The sequence below is a fragment of the Mobula birostris genome, chromosome 13 (assembly GCF_030028105.1).
Source record: "Mobula birostris isolate sMobBir1 chromosome 13, sMobBir1.hap1, whole genome shotgun sequence".
NCBI lineage: Eukaryota > Metazoa > Chordata > Chondrichthyes > Myliobatiformes > Myliobatidae > Mobula > Mobula birostris.
Window position 1 is genome coordinate 96,333,375 of NC_092382.1, and position 21,683 is coordinate 96,355,057.

Below are 21,683 nucleotides of genomic sequence, written 5' to 3' on the forward strand. Positions count from 1 at the left end.
AAAGCAAGCAGATAATGCTGAGCCTTTATAAGACACTATTCGCATTTGGGTAGTTTCAACAGTTGAGGTCCTTTTACCTCAGAAAGAATGCATTTCCCATTGGAGAGAACCCAGAGTACTCCCGAATTCATTTCCTAACTGCGATGTCCTGATCCGCAATAGCGTGGCGCTAAACGCTACGGTACCGTGACTGCCAAAGTCAGGCAGAATGCAGCACATCTTAGTATTAGGAGCAGTTCAGTGTTCCGATAAAGAAGTTGAAAATAATTTTATGGAAGATGGCGGCGCGACGCAGCTCGCAGCGGCCACTCCGGTGGTGATGTCAGTTACTTGTCAAGTCGGGTGCCGTGCAAAATCCTGATATGATGGAGACGGACGTGAGATCACGGAGGAACATGTGGAGAAACTTCTGAAACGCCTGTTTCGCTGCTGCTGCTGCTGCTGCTACTCTGCGCTCCAGAATCTCCGGAGCAGAAGACCCCGAGTCCTCGGCTTTTCTTGTTGCTCGGCGGCTGTGGCGGGGTGGAAGCACTCGGCAGAGGATGGCGCTCGGAGAGGCTGTGTCGGAGGGGCTGGTCGGAGGCTCGAAGTTTTCGGAGGGACTCAGAGTCCGCTGCGTTAGGGTGCTTCCAATGATGCTGCATCGGCGAGTTGTTGACGCTTGGAGGTTCATGGCGAGGAGAGTTTTAGTCTTGGTTTGTCCTGTTTTCTTGTGATGTCATTCTGGAGGAACGTAGTATCACTTTTTAATGCATGCATTTCTGAATGACAATAAACGAAACCAAACTTGGAATCTCCCGGGATGCAGTATGGAAATACGCATCGGGGAAAATCAGTATGTCGTCGGGAAAACATATATAAATATGTGAAGGAAAAAGAAACAAAGAAAAAAAAAACGATCATATGAGACTTGTGTAGGACTTTTAAAGTTTTGAATGGAGATCATCTGTCACGGGACATGGTAGTGTCACGATGCTGACGTGATTAGGTTGCCCTACTGTGTCTCCTTCTGCTACCTGCTCTTCACTTTCCTCCCATGGTGTGCTGTCCTCTCCAGTCAGATTGCTTCGTCTTCAGCTGATAGTGTTTCCATCCATTAACACCCAGCATTTCACCCACCCATTTGCCTCCCACCCCACCGCCCACTCCGCTTCACCGGTCGAACTTCTCCCCTACTCCACTTCCTTTTTTCCGGTTTCTCACTTCCCCTCTAGTCTCGATGAAGTGTCTCGGTCCGGACGCCATAACCTTCGACCTTTGCTCACTCTGTTCAGTGACCCCCGCGGCTCTTAGTTGGTTCATGCGATCTATCAGTCTTTAAGCAAACTGAAGATTTATATTTCCGAAAGAACATTTATTGGATGGACCGTTAGTCAATATTTTCGCATTTAGTAAATGGAAGTAAATTAACTGAGACGGAATATTTTTAGTTTCATAATATTTGTTTAATATGCCATGTTGCGGAACAGAGATTTTACAGGTATTCTACAATTTCAATTTATCAGCAGTATCTCGGTTGATTAATAGATGATAGGTAGAAGCTCACAATTAAGTAATCTACAAATAAGAAGTCAAATAATCTCCAGCGATTTGATATCATCTATAAAGATAGACATAAGAGGCTTATAATAATCCTAATGTAACACTACTTAAGGACATTAATCAACATTACACCCTGGTTTTGAACGGTTTTGGACTGAAGGCATTTCCTTTCACACACTCAGTGCCCCTTTTTTAAACCTGCGAATCGATGTCCTATCTCAGTGATGTATCTGCATTGCCCGGGTGAACAAGCTAGGAGCCTGTCCAGGTCCCTTTCCTTAAATCACTCTGATGTCCAATTTAGAAAACTGAAATATCCCGAAACAATTTACACCCCACGGGTTTGGATGTGCACTTAAGAGGGTTTGGTCGCCAATAATAATATCTTCGAGGAACCAAGAATAGCGCTATTGTTGCAAGTTCCGTCTTTGCCCGCTGGACGATATTGTTCAATAACTGAGACTGGTAGCGAAGAAGCAGATGAAATGTCATCGGAAAAGTGTTTGCCGGTGTGAATCCATTTTCAGAGGACTGAACAGGCTGGAAGACACATAGTGTGGCAAGATTCTGGGAGTAGATGAGATGGCAGATGTGGAATGAAATGAAAGTTATTGAAGAGGTAGCTAGGGTAGTCAAGAGCGCAAAGGCGATGCTCTCTTTAGTCTCAGCAAGCAAGCTTGAAGTTGTGCAATCACATAACTTTAAGAACTTTTGTTCGTCCATAGTTATGAATTTTCACTCAGAATAAACGGGTGACGGATTAACCATATAACCATATAACAATTACAGCACGGAAACAAGTCATCTCGGCCCTTCTAGTCCGTGCCGAATTCTTATTCCCACTTAGTCCCACCGACCTGCACTCAGCCCATAACCCTCCATTCCTTTCCTGTCCAATTTAACTTTAAACGACAACATCGAACCTACCTCAACCACTTCTGCTAGAAGCTCGTTCCACACAGCTAAAGAAGTTCCCCCTTATCTTACCCCTAAACTTTTGCCTTTTAACTCTCAACTCATGTCCTCTTGTTTGAATCTCCCCCACTCTCAATGGAAAAAGCCTATCCACGTCAACTCTATCTATCCCCCTCATAATTTTAAATACCTCTACCAAGTATCCCCTCAACTTTCTACGTTCCAAAGAATAAAGACCCAACTTGTTCAACCTTTCTCTGTAACTTAGGTGATGAAACCCAGGTAATAAGGACAATTACACACAATGATGAGGGGCACGGAGAGACAAATGAGGACACAACGTTGCCATATCAAATAACGCTGGACAAATGAGGGAAGAATGGAAAACGAATGAAATAGTGAATACCAAGAGTGGAAGAATTTACTAACTGATGCACCTGCCTTTATCAAATCAAAAATAAAAGTATAATTTGGGACATGAAATGTTAGAATAAGTTTTTTTTTCTCTACACGGAAGGCGCTCGTTATCAAATCTGCTAGTTAACCCACCATCCTTCCCCACGATCTGTGTCAATCTTAGATGAAGTCCTAAACGGAAATACGAACATTCTACGCATAAATCACATCGAAAAGTGAGCCAACAGCGCCAGGATGGACAACCACACCATTGCGAAAATTGCGGTCCCCTCATACCGCAGGACAATCATCACGCCTTGACTGCCCCTCTCCACCCTTACCCGGATCCCAGCCACCCCGTCCGTTCGGAGAGAAATATCAAACCCGTCGGTACGCGGTTCGTAACGCGTGATTTTGAACGCATCATATGGCGGAATCAGAACCTCTTCCTCATTGGGGTAAAACGAGTAATTTTCTATCTGGGCACCGTACTGAGAAAAAATTATAAATGCTGTTTTTGTGCCGAACTTCTTGTTCCCTTTTTTGCGAGAGGACGAAGCAAAATAACCAAATTTCATTCTAGATCCCACCTCACCAAAGGATTTCACCTGTATTCTTCTGTAGGTCGGCTGGGGTGTCTTACCCAAGTCCTCTCTCAGCCGCTCGATGGCAACAGAGAGAAGATACTGGAATCCTTTGAAAGGAAATTCCTCCGCGTAGACGGAGTCGTTAGCCCCGTACGTCCTCACCGCCGCATTGAACACGCTGTAGAATTTACCAGGAAGCGTGTAGGCAATTAAGGCCACCACGTGTTGTTCACTGAGCCCCCGGGGCACTGGGACCCTGCTCAGTCGCGGGTCGGTTTGTCGTAGGGAAAGTGCCACCGTCCACGCGTTGTCGAGCTTTTTATTAATTCTGCGCTCCTTTGTGAGATATTCGGTGGCCAACATGTCGGACTCTTCGCTCTGGGTGTAGATGTAAGCGGCAGAGTTATTCATCATGCTCAGCTGGATGACGTCATCCCCATTGTTCCGGGTGTCCATGTCTACATCCTCCCGACCTGGAAACGGATAGAAAACGGGAATGAGAGAGTTGCGTTGTACAGGAGGGTCCAACGAGACCGGACGCTGTTCGATTGACCGTCCGAGAAGGAGGGTGATATGCAGAGTTTTATATAATTATGAGACACGTATCAGCGTCACTACACATAATCCTTTCCCCATGATTGGGGGATGAAGAGCTCGAGGGCTTTGGACTGAGGGCGATTTAATAGGAAACCGAGTATTTTCACCAAATTGAGCATGCTGTCAACTGAACTGGATGGGGCATAAGCAGTGACGATATCTGAAAGACAGGTATATGGACAGGGAGAGACGGAGTGAAGATTCTCCTCAAGCAAAGGAGATATAACTCGCCCCATCCTTAGGCTAGCCGGCAGATCTGCTGGGAGAAAAGCAAAAGACCTGCTTAGCTCCCGGATCAGAGTCATGTAGGTCTACAGGAGCAGGTGATGGATAGTAATGGCTGTGGTCACCAGGCCTGTAAAGGCTTTGCTCAGAAGAATACAATGGCAAATCGATTCATTCGGGGAAAGAAAGTCAAAAACAATCACAGTCATGGGAACATGATCGCTTACAGCTTACGACACGACCATGACAGGCGAATGAACTAAGATGGGATATTTTGGAAGGATATGGAACAAACTCCGATCTGGATCTTGTCCTGAAGGATCGGTTGTTTCTGTGCCGTGCTGCACAAGGGCTATCTGACTCCATGTGTTGGAAAGATGGATTTTGGACACCGACCTGTATCAAACCTATCTTCCAGCAGTTAACTGGTTGATACCAACGCCTGGATGATTCAACTCTACGTCTGGGCACTTCTCAAATGATGTTTATAAATCTGCTTCCACTGATGTCTCCAGCAGTGTGTTGCAAATGGTCACTCTTGTCTGGCTGAAGAATGGATCCCTCAGGATCGCTCTAAATCTCCTATCCTTAGATCTATGACATCTAGTTTATCTACCTCTGAGATGGGAAAGGGTTTCCTGTGGTCTATTCTAAACTAATATTCCTTTCGGAATATGTTTCAGCCATGTCCCTTTTAACTCCCTCATTCCAGGGTATGCAATCGAAGGAAATAACCTTGCCGCCCCAGGCAATGATGTGGTGACTCCCTTCCCACTAAATCTAGTGCTATTACATCCGTTCAAAGGTGTGGTCCTGGTATTAACGATAGATTCATGTAAAGTTTATTCTCTCATTAAGTGACTTCTGCGACTCTGTTCCCATCGCGCTTTCCGGCAGTGCATTCCACGTACTCAACACCCACCGGGTGAAATCGTTCCCACCTAACCTCTCAAAATCTCTTTCCTCCTCCCCTAAGCATCTGCCCACTTGGAGAAATTATTGTTGTTCTTGTTGTTGTTGTTATTATTATTATTATTATTATTATCATCATCATCATCATCATCATCATCATAATCATCATGATCATCGTCATCATTATCGTCATCATAATCACCATCATTATCATTATTATTATTACAGCTTGACTGGACAAGCGTTTGCACGCAAAGGTACCAGTCATTGTTAAGTTTCCAATATAGCATACTGAAGCCATACTAGGTGGGATTTGGAGCAGGTGCTTTATTTTGGTACGTTTTATCAGAGTGAGAATTGGAAATGGATCAGAAACCGTTTACAAAAGCCTTCCCCATCACACTCCAATCATCAACAGGGGTTAGAGCCGCAAGACTCTGCTGCAAGCTTGGCCCACCCAATTTGCCTCTCTCCATCTCCTGCCGCTCAGAACGGACTCGACACCCTGCAAATTTCGAACTAATCAGTCCCAGGGCAGATGGGGACGGTGCGACTAACACTAAGCTGAGCGTGGGTGCCGTATGTGCTGTATGAGTTCGCTTCCGTATGAAATTCACGCGCTCTCTCGCCGTTTTTCCTGGGGGCAGACAGGACAGCACCCGGTCTAGGAGGGGTGGATGCCAGAAGGGTGGACACATCCCAGGAGAGAGACTTGTAGGCGTGTGGTGATCGAACGAATCCGATCTCGATTTCACCAAAAATTAGGAATTATGTTCCAAACTGGCGTGCAGATATTGCGATTTCGCTTCTAAAGATTGGAGTTTTAGTGAAAGTTCAAACTATGATTTTATTGAGTCTGCACAACAGGGATTTAGTGCATCGGGGAGCGTGTTCCTTGCAGTAATTGGCAATACCGGTCCCATGTCTTTCAGGATCCAACTAATGGATAAGGATCAGTGGTAAAATAAGACCGTAGTGCATAATCGCATTGAAATTTCACAAATTCTTCCCCTGCTCCTGAACTTAGAATAGAGACTTACAGGGATGGCACGCGGTATCAACGAGCACCAGAATCCATGAAAATAGTGGCGTTGTCTTCATTCTCCGAAAAAAGATTAACTCGCTCTTCGCGTCTGAAGGAATACCCACACGCGAAAGGGATTTTTTCTTTCAGATAAGACCTGCCAACGGTAACACAGAAACAGTAATCAGAGTGTGGTGAGTGTACGGTTGTTCAATCCCATCGAGGTCCCGCCACTCCCTCTACTACCCCTCCTTCTCTATCTCTCCCTCTCGCTCACCCCCCCCACCCTCTCTGTTTCTGCGCCCGTATGCCTGCGCCTTCGACTCTTTCGTTATTAACTCTCTCGCATTTCTCTGAACCCACGTTTACTGACTTTCGTTGTCAACCTACCGCAATGAGCTCCGACTGACTGCGATTCTCACCCTGACTGACCCGTGACAAGCCGCGGTTCGTTGTTGTGCAAGAAAGGAGGCAACTTGAGAAGTCAACTTTGAAGTTCCTCTTTGCCAACTACTCTCCCGCACTGTTCACTTTGATTTATTGGCTTTATAACCGGTGCGGCGACGTTTACAGACTGTGATATCCCACGCGATTCCCAGGCATAAACACAACAGATTTTACATTGCTTGCAATAAAACTCCTCTTTGGAACCATGTCATATAGGTTTGCCAAACTGGTTGCTTTACAATTTGTAGAATTTTCAGGGGAAATTCCGAACTCTACGTGTACACAGTAAAAGCCCCCTTACTGGACAGTTCACTGAAGGTATCTCTGCTTCAAGAAATTTTCGGAGCTAATCAGCGACAGGAGACAGATTTTAAAAAAAAACGACAATAAAATAGATTGCAAATCGATAGACAGACAGATAAATAGATCCACAGTTAGATAGATAGTTGGACAAGCAGACAGTTAGATAAATAGAGATAGATATATAGATGGACAGACAGATAGACAGATACATAAATAGATAGATGGACAGGTAAATAGATGACAGATGATGGATAGACAGGCAGACATACAGATAGATAGATAGATAGCTAACTAGATGGATAGATAGATAGATAGATAACTAGATGGATGGTTAGATAGATAGATAGATAGATAGATAGATAGATAGATAGCCAGATAGATAGATGGATAGATAAATAACTAGATGGATGGATAGATAGATAGATAGATAGATAGATAGATAGATAGATAGTTAGATAGATAACTAGATGGATAGACAGATAGAGAGAGAGAGAGATAGACAGACAGATAGACAGATAGATAGATAGATAGATAGGTAGATAGCTAACGAGATAGGTAGATAGAAAGTTAAATAAATTGATGGATGGGGAGGCAGAATGAGGTGACAGCATGCAGAGAAAGTCTCTTTGACACAACGCGCCATGCCCACCAATCTGTCTATACTAATGTGTTCCATTTGACTGCGTTTGCCCTGATTACTCTGAACCACCCCAATACATACACTTGGCAGGATGTATTTTTAACATTGCATTTCTGCCATCCGCACTTCGGTACTTGTCACTTTGTCCTGAGACCTACTATTCGCTGTGTGATTCACCTGCGCCGCAAGGAAAGGAGACAGACATGAAAGAGAGAGAGAGAGAGCGATAGATAGATAGATAGATAGAGAGAGAGAGAGAGAGAGAGAGAGAGAGAGAGAGAGAGAGAGAGAGACAGAGAGAGGAGAGAGAGATTCTGGAATGGAGGAATGGAGACAATCGGAGTTCGGGACATAGAGGAGGATTAAGAAGTGAGAAGGGGGTGGGGGAGAGAGAGGGGGGAAGATAAAGATTGGTACAGAAACAATTACAACGAGAGAGAGGGTGAATATACACTTCCGATTGTGTACAGCTCCAGGAGGTCACTCGTATTCCTGTGCTGGAAGGCAAATGTGTCAGCAGTCCACTTCGAACTACCGGAGTTATCGTTTTCAGAGAACTACATCCGTGTATCCCCAGGGCCGTCTGTTCCTATGCCTCTCGTATTTCTTTCATTCTGTTGTTAGCAATGTCCACAAGATCGTCGTCCGTCCGCTCTCTGACTGGAAGCTGATCTTGCTTCACCATGTCAATCCAGCGGGTTCAAAGCAGGAAAGTCTTTTGAACCGTACGCGTACTTATTCCAGATGAACGACATTCGATCTGTGGCTAAACGACTGGAAATGCACGTTAATAATTTCTATACAGTCTCATTAATGAGTGGCACAGTTGTACTCAATAACGTGAACCTAAAGTGTACAAAACAGTTTCTTTGGCAACCGGACTACCTGGTTACAACGTTTACAGACCTGGATACTTGTATCCTACCCATATCTGTTCTACGGCACCTACACACCCCATTCACGTATTGTCTTCTGTTCACGTCTTGCTCTGCTTAAGGAACGAAATAATGTCAACTCACGCGTTCCCTGGACAACTATGATTTTCTGTTCCTGGGACCGTCTTCTCAATGTAGATCCGGACTGTGCTTGTAATCTCATGTGACGTCCATCACTGTCCAGTGAATCATTGCTTTGAGTGAAAAAGCAATTGCTTTGTGTGCGTTTGTGTGTATGTGTGTCGAAGAACTTAGCCCGTGTTACCCTATTTGACTCTAGGAGACTTTATCCACGCTATACACAACAAAAGACGCACACTTCGTCGTGCCGTTAACCCTTTAACATGCTATCTCCTGGAGCCGATTCGAAAGTTTGCCAATGTGAGGTTACTTGTTAAACTTATACAGTAAATTGTGAGCAAATGCCAACGGCTAAGCATACTTGGTTAGAGCTTTCGAGAGGCGCTGGTTAGGTTTTAGCCAATCTAAGCACGTTTCCGCGCAGTAGACAAAGTTAGAACAGCACATTCAGTTCTCCAATTAGCCGGACAGACTCAGATAGAATTTAGCCATGCGTCATTATTGGCATGAGCTGTTGTTAGCTAGCGTAAGCAAGGCAGAGTCTGAATCTTATCCTGTCACAATATTGGGCAACACTTAACAAGTCAAGCTTAACAACAACATTTAATTCAAAAATTACTTTTCTTCCCCTGTTTGTGTGTGTGTGTGTGTGTGTGTGTGTGTGTCTGCGTCTGTATCGGGACTGCATACTCTCTCTCTCCCTCTCTCATGTAGCATCTACCGGAAGAAGAGACCAGTGAACCCCGTTTTCAGTGTTGAAATAATCTATTCTGACTGGTATCTAACTATCACTCTCTTTGAATTATTTCCTTTATATGCTTTGGCCCTATTCCGAAAGTACATCTGAAGACTGAACCCATACTGGTGTTTAAAATTCTACATTCGCTGCCTGGCTGGATGTTGATTTTTTTTTAATGAACAGGAAAGCTCTTGTGGGACAAACAGGTTCCAGAAACTCCGACATTTCGCTTTTAGGTTGGAGCCTCGGCCCGAAACGTCACCAGTTCATTCGTTTCCATACGTGCTGCTGAACTTGCTGCGTTCGTCTGGCATTTTGAGTGTGCTGGCCTGCACTCATATCATTTTAGAAATAGAAACATAGAACATCGGAAACCTACAGCACAATACAGCCCCGTCGGCCCATAATACTGTGCCGAACATGTGTAGAAATTACCTCAGGTATTTTTTTCTAAGCTCCACGTACCTCATCAGGAGTCTCTTAAAAGACCTTATCGCATCCCACTCCACCACTATCGCTGGCAGCCCATTCCACGCACTCACCAGTCTCTGCGTAAAAAACTTACCCCTGACATCTTCTGTGTCCTATTCCAAGCACCCTAACACTATGCCCTCTCTTGTTAGCCATTTGAGCCCTGGCAGAAAGCTTCTGACTATCCACACGATCAATGCCTCTCATCATCGTCTTGTACACCTCTATCAGGTCACCCCAAGGAGAAAAGGCCGAGTTCACTCAACCTATTCTCATAAGGCACGCTCCCCAATCCAGGCAACATCCTTGTAAATCTCCTCTTCCATAGTTTCCACATGCATCCCATAATGAGGTGAACCAGATATGATCACAGTATTCCACCTGGAGTCTGAGCGGGGTCTTATATAGCTGCAACATTACCTCTCGGCTCTTAAACTTAATGCAACGGTTAATGAAAGCCAATACACCGTATGCCTTTAATACACCTTACATTTATGGACTCGGACCCCAAGATCCTTCTGGATCTCCACACTGCCAAGAGTCTTAACATTAATACTATATTCTGCCAGCATATTTTACAGACCAGAATGAACCGCTCACACGTATCTGGTTTGAACTCCATCTGCCAATTCCCCGGCTGGAAGAAGTGAATAATGAGGAAAGATTGAATAGCTTAAGATTTTGTTCTTGTTTATAACGTAGAAGGTTTGACGGAGTGATAGGAAATTGCGTTGGGTCTGGATAGATTAAACGCAACAGCCACAAGTAGTGCATGCGCATTTCAACATTGAAGGGAAGTTCGGACGGATACATGAATGGTCGGCTGTGGTCTCGGTGAACGTCGATGTCAATAGACAGGTTAAATGGTCCAGCACGGACTAGGTGGACTGAAGGTTGTGATTCTGTGTTGCACTTTTCTATGTCTTTTTGAGTAATGCCGCATAAAACATGAGACACGGTGACAGAATACGGCCATTCGTCTATCGAGTCTGTTCGGCTGGATTTACTAACCTTCTCTCCGGCATTCTTCTGTATTCCTCCAGCACCCTTTGAAGCAGAGGCAGACGGAGAATGAAAGTGATAGATGGATTAACATCATGGTTAGAAACAGGGGAGGCAACAACTACATTTCGGAGGGTCAAGGACCGTGATGGATGGAGAGACATGATCGCCCACGCCGAACGGCAAGTCACCCTAAAAAAAACCCTTTGATGTCTTGACAATCATGAACCTATAAAACACCGTTTTAAATTTCCCCAGTGAGTTGCCCGCCACAGCTATCGTTGGCAATGAATTCCAAGATCAACCCTCACATTCCTTAGTCTTTTCGAAGAACACATCTTTCTAAGTTGAGGCCACGCAATCTGGTCCTACACTCCGCCACGACAGGAGACATGCTCTCAACGTCCGCTTTATCTAGGTCATTCAATATTTGATATATTTCAATGAAAACCACCCATCTTCCCTCGCTCCACCTCCACCTCCACACACACACACACACACACACACACACACAAACACACTCAGTTTGGAAATTCCAGTGCGTTTCGGCGAGACGCCACGAAGCGCAGCTTATACCTCAAACCTTTCGTTGCCTAGGTTCATTCTCTGGAACTTTCCATGAACCTTTCCAATTGCAGTAATTCATTAACTAAACTAGAGTATAAATCTGGTTGAAAAACGCAATGTGCGGTTGGACTAATGCCTTGAAAATCTTCAGGATTATATTGGTGTTTTAAATATTGTAGCCTTCTCAAAATGAATACCAAAGTTGCATCTGCCTTCCTTACTACCATGTAAACTTGCAGGTGAATATTTGAAGATTTCTATACGAGGACTCTCACATCTACTTGCATGTCTGATTGCTGAATTTGCTGTCTAATTTGAAAACTGACTACGGCTTTTTACCTCCGAACGAAATACGTGTTAATACAATATACTGTACTATATCACATCTGTCACTGAACTGCCCATTTTCCAAACTCACCGGTCTATAATTTCCTCGGTTGCCTCTACTCCCTTTCTTGAAGAAGGGAACAGCGTTTGCAACCATCCAATCTTCTGGGACTTCTCCCGTCCCTATTGATGACGTAAAGCTCATCGCTAGAGACTCAGTAGTCTCCTTCCTCGCTTCCCACGGTAACCTGGGGGATATCTCATCCGGTCCCAGTGACTTACCTAACTTAATGCTCTTCAAAAGCTCCATCACATCCTCAATGCTCAAGCGCTTCAGTCCACTTGCCCACAGTTGCCAAGGTCGTCTTCTCTAGCGAACACTAAGGAGAAGTTTTCATTGTGTACCTCCGCTCCCTCCTCCGACTCCATGCACGCGTTTCCACCATCGCACCTGATTGGTCCAATTCTCACATGGCCCATTCCTCTGCTCTTCACATACTTGTAGAATGCCTTGGGGTTTTCCTTAATCCTGCTCACCAAGTCCTTCTCATGGCCGCTTGTGGCTCTCCTTCGCCCATTCTTAAACTTTCCAGCGACCTTGTACTTTTCTAGAGCTGTAACAGTACCTAGTTTCTTTTCTTCTTAACTAGATTTTCTGCATACTTTGTATACCATGGTTCTTTAACTCTATCACCCTTTCCCTGCCTCAATGGAACATATCTATATATTCTATAGTGGTTTCATCACCCTTGTGTTCGATCCTCACATGAAGCTGCAAAGACTGCGGACAATTGTTCCGATGATTCTTTACAGACTAACGAGCCGAGGTTTATTGTGCCGACTGGCACTTTACTAATTGGGACATTGGCGAGAGACCGTTGGCTTTAAAGGGGTTTTTGTGATCATGCCGTGTACAGGTAGCATGAAACCCGACACTGCTGCTCACAGGTTGGGATATTAAACGCCTTCTGTTTGTTTTCATTGCTCGCTTTCCGTGTTCACACCTACCTCTTTCCTTCTGGCTCGCTTTCTCTGTTTATCTCTCCGCACCTCTCTCACCCCTCTTCTTTCATTGCCTCTTTTCTTACAAACCTCACCCCTTCCATCTTTACTTTGCTCTCACTGCACAACAACACATCCCCCACTCACATTTAGTTTTAACTACGGCCACCCAAATACTTACACCAGCAAACCCCGTCCACCTACTAACCGCGTACAGATTAATAAATACATCTCCCCTTCTGATTCCGCGAGCCGCGGTTTAATAACTCACCGACATCAGCGACCTCGAATTCTCAAATGCACTGACCATCAAACAAATGGTCATTCATTTCCCAACCTCAGCCTACGAGTTGTGAGCGAAGGGAGAGGGAACATGTAAAGTTCAGTTTACTCGGAAACATTTGTATTAATTTTGTTAGCTTTGATTTTTTCGAATTGTTTATTTAAGCACAAGGAAATGCATTTCTTATTCACAGTTCGCTAATCCATTCATCCCCCGGACTTCGAATCCTGCCTGGCAATGTTTAACTACCCTTAACAGCTTGCAACAAGCAGAGTTAGTTTTACTGTCATTTCTCTCCCGTTGAACTTGTGATTGAATACAGCATTCCAATCAAGCCGTCAAACTGTTTACCTTGACGGACGTTTCCACGGCAGTCTACAAAGGAACAGTACAGTACAGGAACAGGCCCTTCGGCCCACATTTTGCTGCAGGGCGAATTAGATACGGAATCAAATGCGCAACTCAACTTGTCCCTTCTACCTCCATGATAACTGCATCCTTCAATGACCTCGCATTCGTGTGCATATAATATCTCGTATAACTCCCTAATGTGTCTTCCTCTACCATCACACGCAGGGCAGCGCATTCCCGTCAATCTGTATAAATAGCATGACCCTCACATCGCTCTGAAATTAATCATTCTCATCTTACTTGCTTGCCTCCTGTAATGAAACATTTCAACGATAGGGAAAATAAAAATAGATACTCTCTGATACTCTATCTCTTCCCCGGTTGATCATTCATCAACTGAACCGGTTTAGCAAGCTCAATTATTCATAGATCGCAGTTCATTATCTTTGCTGAAGCAATAACATAACTATTTTCAACCGAGGCAAATAACTTTTGACGTAAATTCTACTGCGTTGCCTTTGTGCCAATACTCACGCAGTCACTTTTTCCAATTTATAACAGCGAAAGAGGGGTTCTCTTGTCGCCCAGAAGATCGATCGTCTCTTCTCCCAGCCGGTGGCAAGCACGACCTTTCTAGCGATGGTTAATCTCCGGAGTTCTCCTGCCTTTGCATTTGACCTTCCTTGTTTAAAAAAAAAATGACTTCTGAGTGGAAGTGATGCATGTCAACATAGTCTGCTCGAAGTCATCTGACTGATCTGCAACCCTTTCCCATCCGATGTTGCTGAAGCGTGACAAAGCTTCATGTCTCAGCTGAATTATTTTATTCTCTTCGACTCTCGTTAAAATCAGTAAATCTGAGTCAACCAGTCGCTCGGCCGAGATAACAAGATTACTTCTGCAGACCTGCCGTTGCATACAATGCACAGTTTACCTGACCTTCATCTCTGTTTTATCAGAGCAATACCAGACAGAAAGAACTAAAAAAGATCCCCTGTTCTTGACGGACTCCGGTTCGAAGTTTTCTTACATATTTTAATTCTCAATGCCATCATCTCCACCCTCCCCCACCGTTCTATGCACAAGCTGTTCTGGGGATCACACAACTGTTGATAGGTCTAACTGAATACTGAATGTTTTTGCACCAGTCTTTACTGTGGAAGACACTACCAGTGCGCCGGAAATTGCATTAGGGTTCTAGACCTCCGCGTTCTCCCCATTTCATTAGGGATGGAGTTCACCAAGCCTGCCCTACCACCCCCTGAGACTCTGATAAAAGCTGGTACTGACTCTTTCCAATGAGCCTTCGTCTTTCCAGGTGAAATGAAACCCAATTCTTCACTGTTCCGTCTAGCATCTTCACTGCCGCTGATGTAAAATTCGCTAAAAAAAAAAAAAAAAAAAATCGTTGCTCTGTTTATATTCCTCTTCATTATTGAATGAAGGTGCAGACAGGAAGGTGCGGTCATGCAATAGAGACTTCCGCAAATCCAACAAGGCATAGCAGAAATAATTTTCAGACCGATTGGGAAGATGTGCAACATTGTTATTGTTGTGGGTGACTTCGAATTCAGTTTGATGGAATCAGAATTCCTTCGTCAAACAGAGGAAGATGGGGGACAATTTTTATAGGCAGCCAAAGGGCTTCGTAAATCGGTACGTCCCTGATCTGACAAGAGGGCCGGCCACAGCATCCGAGTACTGAGCAATAGGTCTGACTGTTCAGTGCAAACGCATTTAGAAAAAGTTAATCATCCCTTCGTCAAACAATTCCGATGAGGGTCCTGCCAGATCTTGCAGAAGAGAATTACAATGGAGCAGGACTATCTATGACAGAAGGAATAAGGCAGGACTACTTGTGAAAAACTGCCTAATGGTAAATCAAGGTTTCATATTTGTTGAAGGAGAATCTGTACGGAGCAAAATGTAGGCATGCTAGAAGGAAGGCTAAGAATGCCCATGTTCGGGGACAGTGGATATCGACGGACGTGCTGAATTTAACCAAGAGAATGTAAGCTTCTTTTTTATATATAGGCATCCGTTAGTCTTGTGAGACCATGGATTTGCGCCTTGGAAGGTTTCCAGGGCGCAGGCCAGGGCAAAGTCGTGTGGAAGACCGGCAGTTGCCCATGCTGTAAGTCTCCTCACTCCACGCCACCGATGTTGTCCAAGGGAAGGGCATTCGTACCCCTACAGCTTGGCACCGGTATCGTCGCAAAGCAATGTGTGGTTAAGTGCCTTGCTGAAGGACACAACACGCTGCCGCAGCCAAGGCTCGAACTAGCAACCTTCAGATCACTAGACGAACGCCTTAACCACTTGGCCACGTCCCCACGCATGTAAGCTTTATGAAGCTATAAACATGTAGGATACTCGAGGATTATAAAGAAACGTAGGGAAGATGTTCAAGGAGAAAATTTGAAGATCGAGGGGGTGGGTCATTAAAAGACGGTTGCAATTTCTATTCAAGAGGAACGTAAGTCATTATAAACTTGCATCAAAAGCAAGAGGGCTACCAGTGAATGGTTAAGACCACAAATGAATAAAGTTGAGAAGTGTGCCTGGCAGGCTCCCAGATGAATGCTTTCTGTTGGCATTCACCAACTTGAATGTGTCGAGGTGTTAGACCGGTGAGTGCGTGCGAATATGGAAGTGGATCAGACCCCTGTGCCTCGAGGGATAAAATCGGCGTTCTTCAGCGTAGTATGGATTTGCTGTGATCATGACCAAGACATTACTCTGCTATCTGGCCTCAGATGACGCCTCTGTGGACCAGCGCGTCTCGAATGTTATCCCGTAATTTAAGACGGAAAGTAGATATAACTCGGGACACGACGGAACAGTGAGTCTCATGCAGTAGGAGGGTAGTTATTGGAGAGCGTTTTTGTGGAATTAGGTTTTTTTGAGCACGTGGAGAAAAATGGTCTATTAAGTGCGTTCAGCGCGATTTCATTCTGTTCAATAAGTTTCCAACTAATATGAATTGAGTTTTTTTCGAAGAGGTAGCGAAGGTGATTCATGGGGGTAAGCCAACGGATTGTGTCCAATTGGAATTTATTAAGTTGTTTGACAAGGACCCAGACGGTAGAGGGATAGGATCCAAACGATTAATACAAACGAATTTAAGGTTTATAGATTTGATTTATTTCAATATCAAATTAATTTGTCAGGTAGGCATAGGGTGAAGTGCGTCTTTTGTCCCTGTTCCACCTACCTACCACTTCTTTCTGGCACAGCCTTCTCCCCTTTCTGCCATTGCGTGTTGTTCTCCACAAACAGATTCCTTCTTCTTCAAACTTCAGCGCTTTCATCTATGATCTCCCATCTTCTCAGTTGATCGCCGTTGCCTGACTCATCTGCATTTCCCCTCCCAACTTGGCTTCTCCTTTCAGCTTACAGCCCCTACTCTTTCTCTATCTCCACCATCTTACTCCGGCTTCTACCCTATCATTCTTGTCACCATGAAGGGCGTCGACCCGTAAAGTTCTACTTTTATTCCTTTCCATAAATACCTGCTGAGTTCCTCCAGCATTTTCTATGACTTACTGTATATATCCGTCATCCGCGGGAGTTCTTGTATTCATGATGTTATGAATATCGACTTCTCTATTTATCAGTTATAATTCCACCTCCCCACTCTCTATTTATCCATTCCCCATCTGGCTACCCGATTACCATCTCTCCTCACCTCCACTTCACTTTTCATTGATTGCACTCCCCCTTCGCTTTATCCGGTGATCCAGGGACCTCTCCTGTGAGAGTACTTCATCCTCAACTCTTTACCCATTCCAGCTCTCATCTTCTTACTTTACCTCATCTCACGCACCCATCTGGACGCTCACCTGTTCTTACCTCTCAAAACTTAGTCTGTCCCCAGAGATTTGCATTCTCACGTCTGCTTTCTAAATCTCGTGAGGAATCTTGACCTGAAACGTCGGCTCACAAACAGAAGAATATCTGCACATGCTGGAAATCAAAGTTATGCACACGAAACTCAGGAGCTCAGTAGGCAATGCAGCATCTGTGGTCGTTTCGGTCTGCGATCCTCCATCAGGAACAGATGAAGGGTCTCGACACGAAGCACTTCTTGCTTATTCCTTTTAATGGATGCTGCCTGGCCTGCTGAGTTCCTGAAACTTCGGGTACTTATCCAACTTCATACATGCTGCCTGATTCACAGAGTTCCTGAAGAAGTGTCTGTCTTTAGCTTTTGCTGCTTATCTCCTTTGTGTTTGTTCTATAAGTATCCTTTCTTGTGAAATTGTCAAACAGGATGCCTGACATATGTTTCTGTCGTGTGAATGTTGCTTATATGATATACCGTGTGCAGGTGATGTTGCTGGAAGGAAGTTTTCCATGCAGCTGTGCATACATGTACTGACTTATTTACTTAGTATTGGTTACGTTAAGGTGCGAAAATGTGAGGTAAGTGACTTTCATTGTGGACCGATGGTTGGTGCCTGTCGGGACACACTTAAGTATGTTTGAAAGTGCTGACCTCCTGGGACATTCTGTCACTAGTGTGTACGGGAAATGGCGGAAAACGCAGTCACGCATGCGCACATGACGCCACGCACGCGCGAGCATGTAAACAACGCGCAAACACACACACAAACAGACATACACACACACACACACACACACACACACTCACATACAAATACACACACATAGTCAAAGACACAGGAGATATGCACTCAAGCACACTCAGGCTCGCACACAATTAACGCATTCGGGCAAATGCGGTTATCTCGATATAAGGAATGCGAGACATGTAAGATTCAGTCGGCTACTCAAGCCAGAGGTTCCGCATTCCGATTTGGATCTGACTGGTGAGAATAGTTGGTCAGAAGGAAAACACAAGAAGCTGCCAGAAGCTGCACCAACAGCAGCTTGCTCGTGTCCACCGATGCAGGGGGTGCGCTTAAGTGTTCATTAGTCATGGTCATGTATGTGGTGCCCATGAAGGGTTGGCACCTGTTCTGAAGGAGCTTGTCGTGTCCATTCAGGGGCACCTCACTCATCTTTGGCTCAGCTTTCACCTGCGACATCTAGTAGCTGTGTGCGTGCGGCAAGGGCCGGAGGCCCGTACCCCTCAACAACAGACGCGCTGATCCAGGTGACAGTCATGCTGGAGTGAGGTAGAGACAGGCCTCCTCCACCTTTTCTGAGCTCCAGCGGACTCGGCGTGTGAGATCGACCTGGAGATGCAGCGAACAGCAATGCGATACAGCAACGCAATGGAGCGAATGGTGTGACGGGGCACAGAAGTCGCCATGGTCACCATCCACGGGAAACACCAGTTTGTGACACTTGTTTGTACCAATTGGACTTGAACCGCTGAGGTCCAGAGTGTGGAACTATCCCGTCGAGGCGGCGTTTCCGATTTTAAAGCTCTCCCGCGCAGGGTTTCGGTCGAAGTCTCACATGACCGATAACCAGCTACCGTTGTGAGGATGCTACCAGCCGTGGGGAATTCGTTACTGCGGGAAAGAAGCAGGTACCTCTGAGACTGAAAGCGGAAATGCAAATATCCGGAAAGGAAATATAGAGAAGAGATTGAGAAACCTATTCACTACCACAAACCACCCACACGGCAAAGTGCCGGCATGTACCGTTAAAGAAAGAGATCTATATTGAAAAATCTCAGTAAGTTGGATATTTGAAATCTGGAATTCAGTACCCGATGGACACTCTTCATTAAAAAAAAAGGCAATGAGAACTTGAACCATCGAGGCATAAATGATTGTGGAGTTGCTGTGAGACAGGAATCGGTGTGAAGGAGACAGTCGGCTTGCGGAACGGAGCAAAGACGCTGCTCGTTTGATTGTGATTATCTGACTCTATGGCAATGTTCGTGTGGACGAGCGCCCTCTGTTGGCCTATAAACAGGTGACTTGCCTTTTTTGAGAGACAATGTTATTGGACGAGCGTTCCGCCAATGTTGCGGTGATTTCGTCCCTGGTGGATGCGCGCGAAGGGAAATGTTTTTCAGGGATACTCTAATGAAAACTGGTTACTGTTACCCATTTTAACCACCTCCGGGTACCGTTTGTGTAACTGGTCTTGGATAATACGTGGCTGGATAGCCTGGTAGATATGAGGCATTTCGTATTACTTGTTTGGGGTGACCTCTGATGACATGTTCACGATAAATTCGGATGCTATTACTCACGTTTCCCTATTCGCGATTTCCCACCTATCATAATTTTTGCTCAGTGACCCCGTGATTGTCCATTAGCACATGTAAAATGTCGGTCTTTAAAAAAAACAGGCGATTAATATTTACGAACAAACATTTATTCGACGGGCTGTTTAAGATTAATCAATGAAACCAGGTTCAGGTAAACGTATGGCAATTAATCGAAACTTTACACTTCTATTTCCAAAATATGTCCTGTATATGCCATTATTTGTGACAGTGGTCGAGCGGAATAAGCGATTACAGACTTTGGCATCTACGATTTGAATTTATCAGCAGGATCTAGATTGATAAATTAATACAAGTTAAGAGATCGCAATTAAGTAATCTACCACATAGGAATCATATAATCTCTAGCTATGTGGGGTACTCTATAAACATGTACATAATAACCCAAGTTATTTGAAAATAAAGCCAGTTAACAACATTATGTCCCGGATATGTTAACGGTTTTGGTGTGGCGTTTCTTTCCATGCACTCAGTTGCCACATTTTTGGTACACCTCTCCACCTGTTCGGTCATGCAAATGTTTAATCAGCCAATCATCGGGGAGCAATTCAGAGCAGAAATGCTTGCAGAGTTGGTCAAAAGATTTAGTTGTTGTTCAGAAAAACATCAGAAAGAGCAAGAAATGTGAGGTAATGACTTTCGTTGTGGAATGATTGTAGGTGCCTGTCGGGATATGCTTGAAAATGCTGATCTCCTGGGACATTGTCGAGTGGTCGTGGGGCCATTGTCGGGGGCCGTGGTCGAGTGGTCAGCAATTTGGGCCGGTTCCCCCACCGGATTTAGTCTGTAGAGGAGGGTGTGAGGACACCCAGCATGACTGAAAAAAAAAAACAAGACCTGACAAAGGACGGATGAGCTCCTTGCGAGCCAACGACCATCTTCCGTGGAAGAGATTAAAGCCTCACCACGTATCTACGAATCGTATGCTATGTACCTAGTTAGAAGAGACATGACGAACTCGGGCGCTGCACCGTGTGCCTGGACCTGCCCACGGCCTCCGCCTGAGGAAGGGCCGAGCTCGAAGAAGCGGCCGCGGCTGGGGGCGACACGGCTTCGGGCTGGAGTTCGGCGGTGGGCGGTGCCACGGCGGCCAGGGAGAACAAACTGGAGGAGAGGCTGTACTCGGTGCTGTTGCCACATTGAAGAAGATGGAGTTGCATAGCCGCCAACCCCGGATTCGGGACGGCACCCACTGACTGACTGACTGACCTGGCGCATTAGAAAACGGATCACAGGCGCAAATGACACTGTGCGTGCGTGTCTGCATACACACACACACACACACAAAACATTAATTTACCGGCAGGTCTGTGTGTTAAAATGCGTTGTAAATGGGAGACGTCAGAGAACAATGGCCAGACTAGTTCAATCCGACAGGAAGGCGACGGTAACTTAAATAATACTTTGATCTACTGCCAGGAATTTATCAATCGCTGTGTACAGACCTCCCAAATTACATTCACCTGCACTTTTTCCCGAATACTATACATTTCACCACTGAGATAAATACAATAGTGTGTGCGAAGCGCAATCCTGAACGGAAAATACGTCGGATTGTGAAGTGGATGGACTGGAGCAGCAAAAGGCCACACACATACAGTCGGTGATCTATTTTTTAAGTACGGGAGGAACATCATATACCGACAACAGAGTGCGTCGCCTTTCCTTATTTATTCTAAGAACCTGCGAGTGGATGGTTTTTCTAGTTATGCTTTTGCTTTCGCCTTCTCAACAAACTTGTAGCGCGTCCAGTTCGTTCTCCTTCAACCAGTTTGAAGTCCACTTCTGAAATTCAAACTACCCCGAAATAATAATTCGATTAGAACTTGGATTAAGTTGGTACAATCGCCGATGAAGTATTATTCCTCTGCGGAAGCGGAAGGCAAGCGGAGCACCACCAAACGCCGTGAGTTCTTTCTCCTTGCCTGTTTTGTTTCTTAACACAAATGTAGACAGTGCGCAGGCGCGGGTAGCGTCAGAGACATTGGCGCAAGGCGGATGTTGGGCGAAGCACCAGCAAACGCGATGACCTCACTCTCCTTGCGTGCGTTTTTTTTTTCTATTGTTTAAATCTTAAAAGAGAGAGAGGGTCTGTCGGATCGGCCATCGTTGGAGCGACCATCGTC

The 21,683-nt window shown here is 45.1% G+C and overlaps 1 protein-coding gene across 1 annotated transcript; it reads right to left on the reverse strand.

Annotated features, from left to right (window-relative positions):
- Positions 1-1,483: 1,483 nt before the first annotated feature.
- Positions 1,484-13,993, reverse strand: LOC140207761 (GPI-linked NAD(P)(+)--arginine ADP-ribosyltransferase 1-like). Its single transcript, XM_072276315.1, has 3 exons — positions 13,881-13,993; positions 6,215-6,355; positions 1,484-3,913 (listed from the first exon to the last, which is right to left on the reverse strand). The coding sequence occupies exons 2-3, from the start codon at positions 6,273-6,275 to the stop codon at positions 3,078-3,080; spliced, it is 897 nt and encodes a 298-aa protein (XP_072132416.1). The 5' UTR covers positions 6,276-6,355; positions 13,881-13,993; the 3' UTR covers positions 1,484-3,077.
- Between the last annotated feature and the right edge of the window lie 7,690 nt (positions 13,994-21,683).